The 16,711-nt window shown below is 60.1% G+C and overlaps 8 protein-coding genes across 8 annotated transcripts; 4 read left to right on the forward strand and 4 right to left on the reverse strand.

Moving 5' to 3' along the window:
- Window positions 1–337: 337 nt before the first annotated feature.
- SCHCODRAFT_02640273 (uncharacterized protein) lies at window positions 338–1,286 on the forward strand (the record flags this gene model as incomplete). Its single annotated transcript, XM_050346135.1, has 1 exon — window positions 338–1,286. Exon 1 carries the CDS (start codon window positions 372–374, stop codon window positions 1,284–1,286), a length of 915 nt encoding a protein of 304 aa, XP_050197874.1. The 5' UTR covers window positions 338–371.
- Window positions 1,287–1,945: 659 nt separating this feature from the next.
- Window positions 1,946–2,744, reverse strand: SCHCODRAFT_02640276 (uncharacterized protein). The gene is made up of 3 exons (XM_050346136.1): window positions 2,704–2,744; window positions 2,633–2,649; window positions 1,946–2,585 (listed from the first exon to the last, which is right to left on the reverse strand). Exons 1-3 carry the CDS (start codon window positions 2,728–2,730, stop codon window positions 2,000–2,002), a joined length of 630 nt encoding a protein of 209 aa, XP_050197875.1. The 5' UTR covers window positions 2,731–2,744; the 3' UTR covers window positions 1,946–1,999.
- SCHCODRAFT_0258501 (uncharacterized protein) lies at window positions 2,582–5,394 on the reverse strand (the record flags this gene model as incomplete). The annotated part of the gene is made up of 15 exons (XM_003027690.1): window positions 2,582–2,649; window positions 2,704–2,822; window positions 2,871–2,988; window positions 3,136–3,210; window positions 3,267–3,300; window positions 3,365–3,507; window positions 3,674–3,956; window positions 4,040–4,094; window positions 4,146–4,327; window positions 4,382–4,430; window positions 4,483–4,507; window positions 4,566–4,594; window positions 4,815–4,903; window positions 4,983–5,060; window positions 5,293–5,394. 13 exons carry the CDS (start codon window positions 5,392–5,394, stop codon window positions 2,873–2,875), a joined length of 1,260 nt encoding a protein of 419 aa, XP_003027736.1. The 3' UTR covers window positions 2,582–2,649; window positions 2,704–2,822; window positions 2,871–2,872.
- A 1,473-nt stretch (window positions 5,395–6,867) lies between these two features.
- Window positions 6,868–9,366, forward strand: SCHCODRAFT_01161156 (uncharacterized protein; the record flags this gene model as incomplete). The annotated part of the gene is made up of 10 exons (XM_050341134.1): window positions 6,868–6,940; window positions 7,001–7,101; window positions 7,247–7,274; window positions 7,368–7,517; window positions 7,627–7,714; window positions 7,771–7,935; window positions 8,005–8,119; window positions 8,163–8,331; window positions 8,843–8,936; window positions 8,997–9,366. The coding sequence occupies 10 exons, from the start codon at window positions 6,868–6,870 to the stop codon at window positions 9,364–9,366; spliced, it is 1,353 nt and encodes a 450-aa protein (XP_050197876.1).
- Window positions 9,367–9,878: 512 nt separating this feature from the next.
- On the reverse strand, window positions 9,879–10,299 carry SCHCODRAFT_02640292 (uncharacterized protein). Its single transcript, XM_003027691.3, has 2 exons — window positions 10,244–10,299; window positions 9,879–10,193 (listed from the first exon to the last, which is right to left on the reverse strand). The coding sequence occupies exon 2, from the start codon at window positions 10,136–10,138 to the stop codon at window positions 9,971–9,973; it is 168 nt and encodes a 55-aa protein (XP_003027737.2). The 5' UTR covers window positions 10,139–10,193; window positions 10,244–10,299; the 3' UTR covers window positions 9,879–9,970.
- Window positions 10,300–10,355: 56 nt separating this feature from the next.
- On the forward strand, window positions 10,356–12,045 carry SCHCODRAFT_02085050 (uncharacterized protein). Its single transcript, XM_050341739.1, has 2 exons — window positions 10,356–10,838; window positions 10,888–12,045. The coding sequence occupies exons 1-2, from the start codon at window positions 10,538–10,540 to the stop codon at window positions 11,925–11,927; spliced, it is 1,341 nt and encodes a 446-aa protein (XP_050197877.1). The 5' UTR covers window positions 10,356–10,537; the 3' UTR covers window positions 11,928–12,045.
- Window positions 12,046–12,142: 97 nt separating this feature from the next.
- SCHCODRAFT_02640296 (uncharacterized protein) lies at window positions 12,143–12,425 on the forward strand. Its single transcript, XM_050346137.1, has one exon. The coding sequence runs from the start codon at window positions 12,164–12,166 to the stop codon at window positions 12,377–12,379; it is 216 nt and encodes a 71-aa protein (XP_050197878.1). The 5' UTR covers window positions 12,143–12,163; the 3' UTR covers window positions 12,380–12,425.
- Window positions 12,426–12,739: 314 nt separating this feature from the next.
- Window positions 12,740–16,017, reverse strand: SCHCODRAFT_02602651 (uncharacterized protein; the record flags this gene model as incomplete). Its single annotated transcript, XM_050344046.1, is given in 15 exon segments — window positions 12,740–13,096; window positions 13,252–13,255; window positions 13,331–13,447; window positions 13,596–13,624; window positions 13,660–13,855; window positions 13,912–14,152; window positions 14,172–14,219; window positions 14,318–14,558; window positions 14,609–14,686; window positions 14,747–14,802; window positions 14,901–14,952; window positions 15,007–15,055; window positions 15,108–15,124; window positions 15,608–15,685; window positions 15,916–16,017. The coding sequence occupies 15 exon segments, from the start codon at window positions 16,015–16,017 to the stop codon at window positions 12,740–12,742; spliced, it is 1,665 nt and encodes a 554-aa protein (XP_050197879.1).
- Between the last annotated feature and the right edge of the window lie 694 nt (window positions 16,018–16,711).

A 16,711-nucleotide genomic window follows, 5' to 3' on the forward strand; every position in this document is an offset into this window, starting at 1 on the left:
CGCGTACACGTGATCGCGTTTCCAGACGCGCTCATCTAGCCCTGACACTTCCCTCTTTCTTCTCCCTTCGAACGCGACCATGCCCGCGCCCCGCCCCTCAGACGGCATGCCCGACATATACGACTCCATGAAGTCCATCTTCACCGACGCCCTCACCAACGAGCGCTCCCACACGCGCAACTCCGCCGCCCTCTTCGCCCTCCACTGCGCCGTCGTCTGTCGCGGGGCGCCGATGGAGTGCGGCGGGAAGCAGGGCGGGTACGAGTTCATGGAGTGCTTTCTGTACTTCCTCGGCCAGTGCCTGCACATGAAGGCAGCGCGTCCGGCCGATCTTGGCCTGCGCTTCGTCGCGGCGTATATCGAGTATCTGAATGATTCCGGTGCGTGGTGTACCTAGCGCAAGCGTTCCGCATCTAACATCGCACCCAGTGGGCCAGGTCGGCCACGATTACCTCCAGTTCTACCCCCAGGATCGCGGCGAGCCTGGTCCCTCCTCCACCACCCCAACCCCCACCCACGACCCCGCCCCCTGGTTCACCGGCCGCGTCCTCAAAGCCCTCCGGCACGCCCTCGCCGCGCCCACCAAGCAGATCCGCCGCCGCGCCATCGACACCCTGTCCCGCATGTTCGGCACCCTCGGCGCGATCGACGCAAGGGTGGTCGACAAGGTCAGGGCGGAGGTGCGCGAGAGGCTGGCGGACAAAGACAGGGTCGTCCGCGCGCGCGCCGCGGCCCTCCTCTGCAAGCACAACATGGCCGCTGGGGACGACCGCTTGGCTGCTGGGGACGAAGCGCTTCTCATCGAGTCCATGACGTGCGGTCCGGCCGTGGACGTGCGGCTCGCGGTGGTGTCCTACATCCCCATCACGGAGAACACGGTCCCCCACCTTCTCCTGCGCTCTCGGGACGACGGGCGCGACGAGAAGTCTGCGAGGAAGGGTACGCAGGCGGATGCGAGGGTGCGCGCGGCGGTGTATCGTCGACTGCGCGAGAACATCGCTGTAGGGGATGCACGGCAGAACTGCGCCGTGGAGGGTGCGGGGCGGGACGGCGCCGTGGAGGGTGCACGGCGGGGCGGCACCGCGGAGGGTGCACGACCGGACGGCTGGATCACGAACAAGCTCAACGGCACCGTGATCGACAAGCTCCTCGCCTACGGGCTCGACGACCGGAGCGAGGTCGTGCGAAGGGAGGTGGGAAGCTCGTCGCGTGCTCACGCGTCTCGGCCTCTCGTCGAGCACGTCGTTCCTGCGCGTCGTAGAGGTGTTCCTCGTCGCGCGTCGTAAAGGCGTTCGTCGTCGTGCGTCGTAATGGACTTCCTCTCCGCGCGTCCGAGCTTGCGCGAGGGGCTGGATTCAAGTGGTGAGTCGCCTTTGCTTGTTTTCCTGTCTCCGCGTCCCCCTCCTCCCCCCTTCGCTCTGATTCAACCCGTACACCTCGCGCGATACCAGGGCGAGGACTGCGAGCCCAAGGTGATGGGGAGCCGGGGAGCATCAGAGAAGTGCGGCGGGAGGGGAAAGGGGGGATGCGAACGGGCGTAACAAGGGACGGGGGAGGGAAACACAACGAGGGAAGAGGGGGGAGGCGATGCATATACTCCCCGTCCTCGCTGTACGTACTTCTAGTCATTCTAGATACTCTACTCTTTGTAGCTAGACAGTATGCAATGAAAACTACGTCCTGCCCATCTCGCGCGTCCCCTCCGACTTGCCTACATTGCCGAAAAGCGTGTCGCATGCGCAAGGACACGTCGCAGACTCGCCGGTCGCGCGTATCGGTGCACGCCTCGCTCGTCAGCTCATGGCCATGGCTTACCCGTCCGAAACTCATGCCTCACTCGTACACGTCGTCGACTCACTTCTCACGTTGGTGAGCTTACACGTAGTCGAGAAACACTGTACTTACATTGAGCACGTCTACTTGTCAACTAATCCCCTCGCCCACCCTTCAACTTGTCGAGTAGCTCCTCGTCGAGCACTCCCCCTACTCTTCTCGTACTCTACCAGACAGACCCGCCCGTCTTCTCATCGAGCGCTTTCCCCGCTACCCCTCCCTCGCTCGCGCTCTTTGAGCACGTTTGTCGATCTTGAAGAAGGCTGTTCCTACGCACGGAGAGCGCGTTCTCAAGCCCTACATGACGTGCCGTCGGGCACGAACCACCACCGCCGTTGTTTGCGAGATCTCGTTCGACGTGCTTGTTGGCAACATTGACGAGGGCCGAAAGGAGGCGATGAGGGGGGATTCGTTGTTGAGGATGAAGGCGGGATTCATCGTCGAAGGCGAGCAGGAATGCGTCTTCAAGAATGAGCCGAAACGCGTCGTCGAAAATGAGCAGAGACGCGTCGTCGAAAATGAGCAGAGACGCGTCGTAGAAGGCGAGGGGGAATCCGATGCCAAAGGTAACGTGAGGGGGGATTCGTTGTTGGCGAGTGGTGAAGACGAGGACTGCGAGCGTCGGCGAAGGCGGTCCTAAGCGTCGTCGATGGCGGTCCTGAGCGTCATTGACGGCGGTCCCGAGCGTCCCAGAAGGCGGTCCCGCGCGACTTGAAGCGGACCGAAGCGTCGTCGCGAGCAAATCAGAGCGTCTTCAAGGGCATTAGGCAGTCGTATAAGCAGTAACAGATTACACTACGGCGTGAAGTAAACGACCTGAGGATGCGAGATTAGATACGCAGGGGGAAAGCTACAAATGGTTTTACTTACAAGGCTACCACCAACTCGCAGACACATCGTGCAGGGGAGCGCGAGGGCGTCGCGCGTGGTAGGACCACATCAGAGAGAAGAGCGCAATGGCATCGTGCAGCACAGCAGGAGAGTACAGTCTGCATAGGAAATCAGTTAAAAACCTCAATCGAAGGAAAGGGACTCACTTTCACACCCGACGTCGTCCTCTATCCCACCGTCGTCTGCTGTCCAGTTTCCGCGTCAACGCGTAGCGAACGCGCGATCCTGAACCTGGCAGCCCCCGGCGTACGAGCACAGCAAGCACTGTAAGCACAGGTCAGTCAAGGCGGCAAACTCACATACGAAGACGTACCTGCATTCAACGTCGCTAACCGCCATAACCCCTGCCGCTCGTCGTCTTCGGCCCCTCCATAGTCTTCCCCACCGCTCCCAGCCTTCGCCCCGGCTCACCACCTTCACGCTCGCCCTTCTCCATCGCTCGCCGCCTTCGCCATTGTCCATTGACAGGGCTCCCCACGATACGATCTGGATAAGATAATGAGCGAGACATCAAGCGGCTGGATTGAAGGACGAATTTTTACCTTGAGGCGGCGCGCTCTCCTCCGAGCGGCTATCCTAGAGCGCTGAGTGCGTCGTCAATGTCGTAAGGTCGGCGCGTTTGACGACGTAGGACACGTACGACTAGGCCGCTGTTGATAATGAGAGCGCGTCGTTGAGGCTGAAGACGCTTCGCCGGCGTCGGTGAAGGTCCTTCGCCAGTGTCGAAGACCAGGATATATCGCCGGTATCGAGCGAGCGCGTCGACAGCGCCGGTGGAGATGCCTTCCAGCCCACGAAGCACACGTCCCCGACAGATCGGAAGACAGCGGCTGCAGGTGCGGCTGGGTCGCTGTTGAACGCCGGTCAGAAAGGAAGCAATGCGCGCGCGCAAGACGCGTACCTCACGCCGATGAGGGCATGCATGCCAACGACTCGGAAGGGAACGCACCCAACGTCGGGGGCCTTTGTCCCGCGCCCGAGACAGCACGGAGTGAGGGGCACGAATGCGAGTGGGGTGGAGGGGTGGAAGTGGAAGGTGAGCTTGAGGGCGCGCTGGAGGCGTCGTCGAAGGGGGTAGTGATGTAGACGAAGCCCTCAACGCCGCCATCCTCGACGACGTTGAGGGGGGAGACATTCAGGCGGTCGTCGAAGACGGTGGGGGTGATGTCCAAGCATGAGCTGCGCGCCCTAGAAAAGCCGCGCGTCGTGTTGAAGGGGTTGCGGGTCGCCGTCTACAACGTCACTCAGCAAGAAGATCGCAATGATAAGGCGAGAGACGCGCCTTATGGCCCCGGAAACCACTTCCCCCACGTACTGCTAGTGACCTCGCGGTCCTTCCAAGCGACATCGAAGCTCGCCGTCTACGCTGACTACAGGGAACAATCAGCAGATGAATCGCAAAATCGACGTAGTAAACGCACCTCATAGACCTATCATACTTCCCCCGCGCATCGCTGGTCTTGCTGATCACTAACGCATCGAAAAGCACGTCGACGGGGCCGTGGAATCTAGACAAAATCGTCAGCAAAGCGCCGAGATCGGAGGGGATAAAAAGGGAAAGGACGGCGGCGTCGGTCAAGGCGCGGAAAATAGTACTAGATACCTATAATCGTCGTTAGTGAAGGCAGGACGAATAGGAGACAATGAAGGAGCTCACGGTCGTCGCGCTTGACGAAGCGTGCCCTACTCGATGCGAACGGAGGCACCTAAAGAGAAAAGTTAGTAAGCGAATGGAAGGCAAGATCAATAGGCACGTACCTCCAACACGAGTAGAACTGAACCTCTGAAAGCAGCGTCAACAATAAAGCCAAAAATCGAACAAACAGGCCGAGGCGACTCACCGAGCAGTGATCTCACGTAGGCAACATCACTAACCAGAGAAGGGGACAGGCGAAGAAGCAGGGAGGTAGCGATAGGAGGGACGGGGGGAGATGGGGGGAAAGGGAAGAGCGCCGAGCTCTACCCTAACACCGCCCCACCCCCTGCCTTATGTATCCCTCCCCGCGTCGATTAACCTTTCCAACCGCAGCAGTTGCATGCGCGGAGGCGACGCGCCCCCGAATACGAACCGCGCGCCCAGATACACTTACGAAACCGCGGAAGATTGCCCGCGGTGGGGATTTGGCGTGCACGGCGTTGTATGGCGATGGATGTCGTGCGGGGCGAGCGCATGTGCGATCTGCACGAAGGTTCTGTCGCGCGCGAGTCAGGAAAGTTGAATGCCAGGCGCGGATCGGGGGTGGAGGGAGGACGCTTACTGTGTACCTCCGCGGCGTCTGGACGCGTTTCCATGCCTGTTGACGCGTATATCGGCCAAATAGCCGCAGGAAAGTGTTCTAAATGGAATGGTGAGGTTACAGATGAAGCGAGTTTGGGGGATTAAAGGGCAAGGAAGGCGGGGGCCCGGGAATCGACGTGGCGGTTTGGGAAGACGCGTGCCCTTCCCTTTTGGGAAGGCATTCAGCGCCAGAAAGGCAGCGCGCTGACGCGCGCGCGACGAGCAGCGCCGCGCTCTCGCGCTGGCGACGGAAACAATAGCGGGAAGCATTCAATATGTTTGTGACATACCATGCGCGAATTATGGTGCGTCTGAGAGCCCGGGGAGGGGGAGAATTCGCCTATGAGCACGGAAAGGCTCTGGGCGAGCGCGAGGGCAGCGCTATCTTCCATCCTTCGAGGGCGCGTTTCAGCCTTACGTGTAGACTGAGCCTATCCAACCCGAACTGCGGAATGAGCGCGGAAACGAGCGAGAAGTGAGTGGAAGATGCGTACTTTTCAGGAGGTTGGTTTTGCAAGTGTGGAGTTGCGAGCTACGCGTGCGTTCTTCTGGCGGAGCAACGTCATCCGCGTGCTCGGTGCATCCGACGGAGTCGCTGCCTGGAATTGCGTGCCGTCAGGTGGAAGATTGGGATCGGGGTGAGGTTGGGAAGGGGGCGGATGAGCGTAGTGAATAACATGGTGTGCAGACATCGAGAGCTCACCGTACTTCATGAGCGGCTTGAGGTAGTATAGGGGACTATGGGCGTGTGCTCTGCCGTCGGCAGAAAGCCCATGCGACGACGCTATGAGCAGACGAAAACCGACGCCACATATTGAAAACGTCCTTCGTCGCGCTATAGGACTCGAGCGAGGGCGCAGAGGGCGGGGTTGGGTATACAGGACCTGTTCAGAATTGAAAACGGCATCGATTTATGTCGGTTCGTATTTTTGGGCAGAGGTGCACAGAAAGGAGGGAAGGAGGTCGAGCTGCGCATGCAAACATCCTCGACCTCCCAGAACGATAAGCAAAATCACAGATCTCGCCCATCGCAAAACCGGCGATGGGTTCAGGGCTCATGGGCGAGTGCCCCGAGCCTACTGCGACCCATCGCTGGAGTTGGGATCGCGGGGGAGGCCGTCTGAGATGGGTGGGATTGCGCCGACCGAGCGTTCGAGGTATATCAGCTCGCCGAGGGAGCCCAGAGCGCATAACGTTCAGGATCGCTGCTGGTAGTGTGTTTGAAAAGTACGGCGTTTATTCCGAGGCGGCGGAGGGACGCGATGGGTGAGAGTCGAAGCCAAGACGCAGAGCGCGGCCGCGCGGACTCGACGGGCCGCCGTCCGGTCCCTGATTGGCGGCGCCACAAACTCTGTCCGTCTTGTCCGCGACCGTCATCAGCGACCGGCGAGGGCTCTCCTCTACTCTCTACGTCCTGAATACGTAGATGGCTACTATCTGTACACCCCTCGGGTCATCAAGGAATGCATCCAAAAGCCATTTTGTGCTCATCTCGGACTCGCGCGCCCCCTCGTCTCAACGGCGACACAGGCGACGGAGGTGGGGAATTAAGCCACCGGTTCCGTCATTACGACTCGCACGGAGCTCTAGCTCTGTGCCTTGAAAGCACGCGGGGCTGGTTATTGAGCCCAATCCGGAAGGCATTTGCTCATGTTGTCGCTCGGGCGGCGTGCGTGTTTTTCCACCATTCCCGCAGCCGTACCAGAACTGGTAGGGTGAGCGCCAGGTGTCGGTTCTGCACGATTGTCTCTCCGCCGCCGTCTTCGGTGCACATGTGCGAACTGATCGAACAGGTATGTTTTGGTGTGCCGAAATAACCTGTTGGCACCTTTCGAGTACAACAACAATGGAATCCCGGGGTATGTATGTGTCGGCGCTCGGGCTGTCCCGCGGACATGCTCGGGGCGACCCGAGGCGATATTGAGCCACCATCCGAACGTCAGTCTACTAGGGTATCTGCCTCTCATCCCCCTCACTAACTATCTCTATATAATACAGCACGCGACTCCCTCGTGCAATTCAGGTCCTTCAACGTCGCAGGCGGCGCCGAGCACATTCTGCCCCGCCAACTGGCTCACGCGAGGGGAGACACGTTGCATGTGCGGCGAGTGGCATACACATCCGCAGAGACACGAATCTTCCATCAGAATTGCCTCAACTTACGAGAAGCTCAGGAATGAACGCGCGCGGGCTCTTCCGAAGGTGGCGCGGGAATGAAAATTTTGCCCCTACTCGGTCGCGAAGGGCGCCTTGACGCCGCCCACATATACCGGTGCGTTCGCGTTTCAATCCTACCTTTCCCCCTCACCCCCCGCCCCCCAACTTGCCTCCCGCCTCCCTTCGCGTCCAGACCACGCTGTTGGAGATGTTGCGCTTGCGCGAGCCGGCAACGTCGTAGCCCTCGGCGCGGTCCACCAAACACCCACGACATCTCCCCCAGCACCTCGCCCGACGACGGTACCAGGCTCTGTGTGGGTGGAAGTGATAGGCCTCGCTCGACAACGACGGTCGAGGTGTGTTGTCGATTCTGTCGATTCTAGCACCCATTTCTGACGTGTTTTCAAGAATTTTCTGGTGCGCCTCCATCCGCCAAAAAAACGCATTCTGAAGCGAAATGTGCCGAGGTCCGCGCGGGAATTCCTCGTTGACGGCCGCGACAGTTAGGGAGGGGACAAGGGCGGCGCGGAGCGCCGCCAGCGACGCCGACAAGGCGTAAAGGTGCGTCATCATCTCAACCAATTCTGACCTCTTTTCTAATGATTTTCCAGACGTCGCCGAGCGCTTCTTCACACCGAAAAATCCGCAAATCGACGGGAAATGCGCCGAGGTCCGCGCGGGAACCCCTCGCTGAACGCCACGGCTGTCGGGGACGGATGGAGGGGGAGGGGGGCAGCGCTCTGCGCTGCCGGCGGCAGGAACAACGTTCGAGGTGCGTCTCTGAGTTGTTCGCTTTTGTGCACCTTTCTGACGCGTTTGTAGACATTTTACCCCCCTTCCTCAAGCTCAGACACCCCACGCGTCGACGTCATTTGCGCCGGTCCCCGTGATTTCTGTACGAGCCAGGCGTCGCGGTCGGTGACGAGGAGGAGGGGGCGGTGGTCAGCACAGCAGGTGCGAGTTGTACTCATCTTGTTTCCCCCATTTCTGACGCTTTTCTAAGGATTTTCGGCCGCTTCTCAATCCCCCAAAATCCGCAAATCGACGTCAAATGCGCCGAGGTCCGCGCCTCAAGTTCTCGTTGATCGACGCGACCTTTGGGGTGGGGGAGGGGGTGGCGCGCAGCGCCGCCCTAGCCGCTCACAACATCCTCACATCAAGCACGGTCCGAGGTACCCCCTTCCTTCCCCTTCCACCCCTCGCTTCTCCTTCTCTTAATCCCAATCTCTACCCCTTCGATCTTCTTCCCCTTCACCACCTCGTTCCCCTTCCCTCCTCTATCTCTCTCCCCGCCCTCCCGTCGCTTGTGCACATCCCCCCGTCGTTTGTGCGCGTCCCCCTTTCCTCCCCCCTTCAGACCGATTTGCTTCCTCAACCCCCTCCCCCTTTCCTCGGAATTTCCACACCCTCATCGTGCCCTCCCTTCGGCTGGCACCCGTCTTCCTCAGACGCCTCTACCTCCTCCCTAGCTTCTACCTCCTCCCTAGCCTCTACCTCCTCCCTAGCTTTCCCATCAGCCCTGGACAGCCCTTTAACGCTCCCCCTCACGCTCCTTTCCCTCTTCCTCCCTCCTTCTCCCTCCCCCTCCTCCCTCCTCCCTTCTCCCCCCTCCCCTTTCTCGCCCCTCCGCCTTCGCTCTCCCCTCTATCTGATGCGCCCCTTCGCCCCCTCACTCATCAAAAGCATCGCTCCCCCTGCTCCTAACGAGCATCGCCCCCACTCCCCAAGCGATGAGGCAACGTATCGCCGTCCGGCGAGCGAGGGTAAGGAATATCTGGTGCGCTTTTTATTCTACTTGACTCACGCGCTTTTCAGGTTTTACTCACGCGCTTTTCAGGGCTTCTTCGTCTCGGATGGGCTATTCCTCAGCGCTTCACGGTTCCCCTACGCTCTCAAGGTGCACCCCCTACGCTCTCAATGCGCTACCCCTTCTCACCGATGGGCTACCCCTTCTCACTGATGGGCTACCCCTTCTCACCGATGGGCTACCCCTTTCGCCCGCGCCCACCTCGCACGCGCAAGAATCTGCTTCCCCTTTGGCGTTGAGGCAGTGGATCGCCGTCCGCGGGGTGATGAGTATCACCCCTTGGACGCCGAGTACTCACCCCTTGGGCGCTGAGTACTCACCACTCGGGCGCCGAGTACTCACCGCTCGGGCGATGAGTGTCCACCACTCGGGCGCTGAGTGTCCACCACTCGAGCGCTGAGTACTCACAGCTCGGGCGATGAGTGTCCACCACTCGAGCGCCGAGTATATAGGTCTTTGTCGCCCGATCTGGTGGCTCGTTCTTGCGTTGCTCGCCCTCGAGTTAGGGTACCGCTTTTCTTTGTAGCTCAGTAGATATATCGCACTCAGTAGACACCGCTAGCTCAGTAGACGCCTTGTACTGTCTCGTTACTAGCTATGAATTGCAATGAAAGCTCTTACAATTCTCATCGAAACCGAGTTGCTCAACATATCAGTCCCTCGAGTCCGCGGAGATGTCCGTCGGGTACCTTGGCATTGTAATCGGAAAGCGAGCGAGCTTCGTGGGGCGGTACCAGTGCGGACAGCTTCGTGAGCACTACCGCGCGGATAGCTTTGTGAGCAGTACTGCGGACGCCACCAGCGCGCTCATCGGCGACTGCCTCCCATCGACTGCGAGAGGGAGGATCTGAGAACATGGTGTTTGCGCTTTCGCAGGCGCAGTGTCCACCGACCAACTCGTGGAGTGTTCAGTGTGCCCAGGTCAATGTTATTGTGCATAAGCTACTGACAACGTACATCCGCTACCTACTAGCGGCTGTCGCAAGGGGCGCGTACTCGGCTTGCTAGGGAGCGTACTCGGCTTGCAGGGGATCGTACTCGGCTTGCAAAGGGTCCGTGCGCGGTAGAGGGTGGTATATAAGACGGGGGGAGGTGGGCAGACCTTTACCGTCTCTCTCCCATCCCCCGTCTCGCTCGCCGTCTTGCTCGCCACCGACCGTGCACGCCACCATGCTGCTCGTGCAATGAGGCGTGTAGGAGGGGTCATGCTGGTAGGAGGGGTCACGACTGGAGGGGGAGGTCATGCTGGTAGGAGGGACCATGCTGGTAGAACACACCACGTAGCGTAGACTACCGTAGATAGTAGATAGCGCACGCCCCCCGCACACGGGCCCCTTGACGGGGAGACCGTGTGCGGGGGGCGCGGCAAAGGAGGGGTGGGCGCTAAACACCTATCGATTCTTGCTGCCCGACCGCACAACCATCCAACCCTAGCCAGAGTCAGAGTCAGACCAGCGGAAGCACAAGGCCGAGACGTGATGGGCAAACCGCGCGCGTACACGTGACCGCGTTTCCAGACGCGCTCATCTAGCCCTGACACTTCCCTCTTTCTTCTCCCTTCGAACGCGACCATGCCCGCGCCCCGCCCCTCAGACGGCATGCCCGACATCTACGACTCCATGAAGTCCATCTTCACCGACGCCCTCACCAACGAGCGCTCCCACACGCGCAACTCCGCCGCCCTCTTCGCCCTCCACTGCGCCGTCGTCTACCGCGGGGTCCAGATGGAGTGCGGCGGGAAGCAGGGCGGGTACGAGTTCATGGAGTGCTTTCTGTACTTCCTCGGCCAGTGCCTGCACATGAAGGCAGCGCGTCCGGCCGACCTTGGCCTGCGCTTCGTCGCGGCGTATATCGAGTATCTGAACGATTCTGGTGCGTGGTGTACCTAGCGCAAGCGTTCCGCATCTAACATCGCACCCAGTGGGCCAGGACGGCCATGATCACCTCCAGTTCTACCCCCAGGATCGCGGCGAGCCCGGTCCCTCCTCCTCGTCAACCCCCGGTCCCTCCTCCGGCCCACCTCCGCCCCCCACCCACGACCCCGCCCCCTGGTTCACCGGCCGCGTCCTCAAAGCCCTCCGGCACGCTCTCGCCGCGCCCACCCTAACCATCCGCCGCCGCGCCATCGACACTGTATCCCGCACGTTCGGCACCCTTGGCGCGATCGACGCGCGCGTGGTCGACAAGGTGAGGGCGGAGGTGCGCGAGCGGCTGACGGACAAGGATCGGGCGGTGAGGGCGGGCGCGGCGAGGTCGTTGTGCAGGCATATGGGAGCGACGATGGTTGGTGGGCATGTGGCGGCGGAGGGCGACCGCTCGAATGCTGGGGACGAGGGGCGGTTGATCGACGCCGAGGACGAGGTCCTTCTGATCGAGGCGATGACCTGCGATCCTGCGATCGACGTGCGGCTCGCCATCGTGTCCTACATCCCCATCACGGAGAACACGGTCCCCCACCTTCTTCTGCGCTCTCGGGACGACGAGCGCGACGAGAAGTCTGCGAGAAAGGTCGCGCAGGTGGATGCGAGGGTGCGCGCGGCCATGTATCGGAGGTTGAGGGAGAATATCGCCGTGGAGGGTGCACGGCGGGACGGCGCCGCGGGGGATGCACGACCGAACGCCGCCGCGGAGGGTGCACGACCGAACGCCGCCGCGGAGGGTGCACGACCGAACGGCGCGATCGTCGAGAAGCTCAACGACACGGTCATCGACAGGCTCCTCGCCTACGGGCTCGACGATCGCAGTGAGGACGTGCGAAGGGAGGTGGGAAGCTCGTCGCGTGCTCACGCGTCTCGGTCTCTCGTCGAGCAAGTCGTACCTGCGCGTCGTAAAGGCGTTCCTCGTCGCGCGTCGTGGAAGTGTTCCTCGTCGTGCGTCGTAGAGGCATTCCTCGTCGCGCGTCGTAAAGGACTTCCTCTCCGCGCGGCCGAGGGTGTGCAGGGGGCTGGATCTAAGTGGTGAGTCGCCTTTGCTTCTTTTCTCGTCTCCGCGCCCCCTTCCTCCCCCCTTCGCTTTGATTCAACCCGTACACCTCGCGCGATACCAAGACGAGGACTGCGACCCGAAGGCGATGGCGAGACGTGAGCGTCAGGGAAGTGCGACGGGAGGGGGAGGAAGGGGGACAATGGGAACGGGCACAACAAGGGATAGGGGAGGGGGGAGGGGGAAACAACGAGGGAAGAGAGAGGAGGTCATCCATGTACTCCCCGTCCTCGCTGTACGTACTTCTAGTCGTTCTAGGTACTCTACTCTTTGTAGATAGCCAGTATGCAATGAAAACTACGTCCTGCCCATCTCGTGCGTCCCCTTCGACTTGCCTACATTGCCGAAAAGCGCGTCGCGATGCGCAAGGACACGTCGCACAGACTCGCCGCTCGCGCATATCGGTGCACGCCTCGCTCGTCGACTCATGACCATGGCTGAACCGTCCGCAACTCAGGCCTCACTCGTACACGTTGTCAATTCACTTCTCACAGTGGTGAGCTTACACGTAGTCGAGAAACACTGTACGTTGAGCACGTCGACTTGTCAACTAATCCCCTCGCCCGCCCTTCAACTTGTCGAGTAGCTCCTCATCGAGCACTCCCCCCCCCCCCCATCTCCTCCTCGGACTCTCCCAGACATACCCGCTCGTCTTCTCATCGAGCGCTTCCCTCGCTCGCGCTCTTCGAGCATGTACAGTGCGCTTTTGTCGACCTTGAAGAAGTCTATTCCTACGCACGAAGAGCGCGTTGGCTCTCCCCGAATGACGCGCCGTCAAGTAGAGCCCTGATCTATGTTGCCCTCGAGCACGAACCACCACCACCGTTGATTGCGAGATCTCGTTCGACGTGCTTGTTGACAACATTGTTAAGGGCCGAAGGGAGGCGATGAGGGGGGATTCGTTGTTGAGGATGAAGGTGGGATGCGTCGTCGAAGGCGAGCACGAATGCGTCGTCGAAAATGAGCAGAGACGCGTCTTCAAGAATGAGCACAGACGCGTCGTCGAAAATGAGCAGAGACGCGTCGTCGAAGGCGAAAAGGAATCCGATGCCAAAGGTGACGTGAGGGGGGATTCGTTGTTGGCGAGTGGTGAAGGCGAGGACTCCGATTGTCGGCGAAGGCGGTCCTGAGCGTCGTTGACCGCAGTCCTGGGCATCGTCGCAGGCAATTTGGAGCGTCGTCGACCGCGGTCCTGTGTGTCCCAAAAGGCGATCCCGCCCAACTCGAAGCGGACCTGCGCGTCGTCGCGGGCAATTCGGAGCGTCTTCAAGGGCGAGAGGCAGTCGTATCACCAGTCACATACTACACTACAGGGTGAAGTAAACGATCTGAAGATGCGAGATCAGACGCGAAGGGGGGAAACTCCGAATGATAGGACTTACAAGGGTGGCGCAAACGCGCAGACTGCTCTATTTGCGGCGCTCGGGCCTCGCGCGTGGAGAGACCATGCCAGGGAGAAGGATGCAATCGCATCGCGCAGCACTCCGAGCAGATACAGTCTATAAGAAGTCAGTAAAAACCTCATGCGAAGGAAAGGGACTCACTCTCACATCCGATGTCGACCTCAATCCCACTGTCGTCCGCTGTCCAGACGCCGAGTCAACGGTTAGCGACGCGTGATCTTGCACCTGGCAAGCCCCGGCGTACGCGTAGTCAGCGGGCGAGCACAGCAAGCACTATGAACGCAGGTCAGTCAAGGCGGCAAACTCACATACGAAGACGTACCTGCATCAACGTCGCTGACCGCCTTCACCTCCGCTCTCGCCTTCGGCCCCTCTGAGCTCGTCGCCTTCACCACAGCTCCCACTCTTCGCCCCGGCCCACCATCTTCGTGCTCGCCCACGCTACCTTCCTCCTTGCTCGTTGCCTTCGCCGTCGTCCAACGACAGAGCTCCCCATGATACGATCTGGATAAGATAATGAGCGAGACATCAAGCGGCTGGATTGAAGGACGAATTTTCACCTTAAGGCGACGCGCTGTCCTCGCGGCGCTGAGCGCGCCAAGGGCATAGCAATCGACGTCGACGTCGAAGCCGTAGGGTCAGCGCGCTTGACGACGTAGGACATGTCGATGTTGAGAAAGAGGGCGCGACGTTGAGACTGAAGACGCTTCTCCGGCGTCGGTGAAGGTTCTTCGCCAGTGTCGTAGGCCATGGTGTATCGCCGGCATTGAGCGAGCACGTCGCCAGCGCCGGTGGAGATGCCTTCCAGCCCACGAAGCACACGTCCCCGACAGATCGGAAGACAGCGGCTGCAGGTGCGGCTTGGTCACTGGCAGGATTTGGTCAGCAAGGAAGCAATGCGCGAACGAAGGACACATACTTCACGCCAACGAGGGCATGCATGCCAGCGACTTGGAAGGGACGCACCCGACGTCGTGGGCCTCTCTCGTAGGGTGGAGGGTGGAAGTGAAAAGTGAGCTTGAGGGCGCGCTGGAGGCGTCGTCGAAGGTGGTAGGGTTGTAGACGTCGTCGAGGATGGCGGCGTTGAGGGCTTCTTCGAGGGCGAGATGTTGAGGGGGTCGTCGAGGACGCTGGAAACGATGGTGAAGCATAAATTGCGCGCCGTAGGAGAGCCGCGCGTCGTGTTGAAGAGGTTGCGGGTCGCCGTCTACAACGTCCATCAGCAAGCAGATCGCAATGATAAGGCAAGAGACGCACATTAGAGACCCAAACCCACTTCCCCCGCGTACTACTAGTGCCCTCGTGGTCCTTCCGAGCGACATCGAAGGTCGCCGTCTACGCTGACTACAGGGAACAATCAGCAAATGAAGCGCGAATGTGACGTAGTCAACGCACCTCATAGTCCCATCCTACTTCCCCCGCGTCCTGCTGGCCTTGCTGATCACTAGCGCCTCGAAAAGCACGTCGGCGGGAACGTGCAATCTGGGCAAAATTGTCAGCAAGGCGCCGAGATCGGAGGGGATGAAAAGGGAAAGGACGACAAACTTACGAGAGGGAAGGACGGCGGCGTCGGTCAAGGCGCGGAAAATAGTACCAGATACCTATATTCGTCATTAGTGAAGGCAGGACGAATAGGAAACAATGAAGGAGCTCACCGTCGTCGCGCTTGACGAAGCGTGCCCTACTCGATGCGAGCGGAGGCACCTAAAGAGAAAAGTTAGTAAGCGAATGGAAGGCAAGATCAATAGGCACGTACCTCCAACACGAGTAGGACTGAACCTCTGAAAGCAGCGTCAACAATAGAGCCAAAAATCGAACAAACAGGCCGAGGCGACTCACCGAGCAGTGACCTCACGTAGGCAACATCACTAACCAGAGAAGGGGACAGGCGATGAAGCAGGGAGGTAGCGATAGGAGGGAGGGGAGGAGATGGGGGGAAAGGGAAGAGCGCCGAGCTCTGCCCTAACACCGCCCCACCTCCTGCCTTATGTATCCCTCCCCGCGTCGATTAACCTTTCCAACCGCAGCAGTTGCATGCGCGGAGGCGACGCGCCCCCGATTACGAAGCGCGCGCCCAGCTTCGGTTACGACACTGCGGAAGATTGCCCGCGGTGGGCATTTGGCGTGTACGGCGTTGTATGGCGATGGATATTCAGCGGGGCGAGCGCATGTGCGATCTGCACGAAGGTTCTGTCGCGCGCGAGTCAGGAAAGTTGAATGCCAGGCGCGGATCGGGGGTGGAAGGAGGATGCTTACTGTGTACCTCCGCGGCGGCTTGACGCGTTTCCATGCCTTTGAACGCGTATATCGGCCAAATAGCCGCAGGAAAGTGTTCTGAATGGAATGGTGAGGTTCCAGATGACGCCATTCGGGGGAGGAAAGGGCAAGGAAGGCCGCGGCACGGGAATCGACGTGGCGGTTTGGGAAGACGCGTGCCCTTCCCTTTCGGGAAGGCATTGAGCGCCAGAAAGGCAGCGCGTTGGCGCGCCCGCGACGAGCAGCGCCGCGCTCTGGCGCTGGCAGCAGCAAACATGCGAAGAGTCTTCAATATGTTTGTGACATACCATGCGCGAATTATGGTGCGTCTGAGAACCCGGGGAGGGGGAGAATTCGCCTATGAGTACGGAAAGGCTCTGGGCGAGCGCGAGGGCAGCGCTATCTTCCATCCTTCGAGGGCGCGTTTCAGCCTTACGTGTAGACTGAGACTATCCGACCCGAACTGCGGGATGAGCGCGGAAACGAGCGAGGAATGGGTGGAAGATGCGTACTTTTCAGGAGGTTGGTTTTGCAAGTGTGGGATTGCGAGCTACGCGTGCGTTCTTCGGGCGGCGCAACGTCATCCGCGTGCTCGGTACATCCGACAGAATCGCTGCCTGGAATTTCTTGCCGTTAGGTGGAAGATTGGGATCGGGGTGAGGTTGGGAAGGGGGCGGATGAGCGTAGTGGTTTCCAAGGCGTACAGACATCGGGAGCTCACCGTACTTCCTACGCAACATGCGTAGGTATAAGAGATTATGTTCATGTACTTTGGCGCCGGTTTGAAGCACATGCGACAACGCTATGAGCGGACGAAAACCGACGCCACATATTCAAAACGCCCTTCGTCGAGCTATAGCACTCGAGCGAGGGCGCGGAGGGCAGGGTTGGATATACAAAACCTGTTCAGAATGAGAAACTACATCTATTTCGGTCGGTTCGTATTTTCGGGGGAGGGTGCACAGAATGGAGGGAAAGAGGTCGAGCTGCGCATGCAAACATCCTCGACCTCCCAGAACGATAAGCAAAATCGCAGATCTCGCCCATCGCAAAACCGGCGATGGGTTCAGGGCTCATGGGCGAGTGCCCCGAGCCTACTGCGAC

This window comes from Schizophyllum commune (genome assembly GCF_000143185.2).
Source record: "Schizophyllum commune H4-8 unplaced genomic scaffold SCHCOscaffold_12, whole genome shotgun sequence".
NCBI lineage: Eukaryota > Fungi > Basidiomycota > Agaricomycetes > Agaricales > Schizophyllaceae > Schizophyllum > Schizophyllum commune.

Excerpts from the sequence above, each read along its gene's own strand:
- SCHCODRAFT_02640276 (XM_050346136.1), bottom strand. The coding sequence starts at position 2,730 with ATGTGTCTGCGAGTTGGTGGTAGCCTT.
- SCHCODRAFT_02640292 (XM_003027691.3), bottom strand. The coding sequence starts at position 10,138 with ATGGTGGCGTGCACGGTCGGTGGCGAGCAAGACGGCGAGCGAGACGGG.
- SCHCODRAFT_02085050 (XM_050341739.1), top strand. The coding sequence starts at position 10,538 with ATGCCCGCGCCCCGCCCCTCAGACGGCATGCCCGACATCTACGACTCC. Across the intron at positions 10,839-10,887 it reads CGAGTATCTGAACGATTCTG|TGGGCCAGGACGGCCATGAT; the intron begins GTGCGTGGTGTA and ends CATCGCACCCAG.
- SCHCODRAFT_02640296 (XM_050346137.1), top strand. The coding sequence starts at position 12,164 with ATGTACTCCCCGTCCTCGCTGTACGTACTTCTAGTCGTTCTAGGTACT.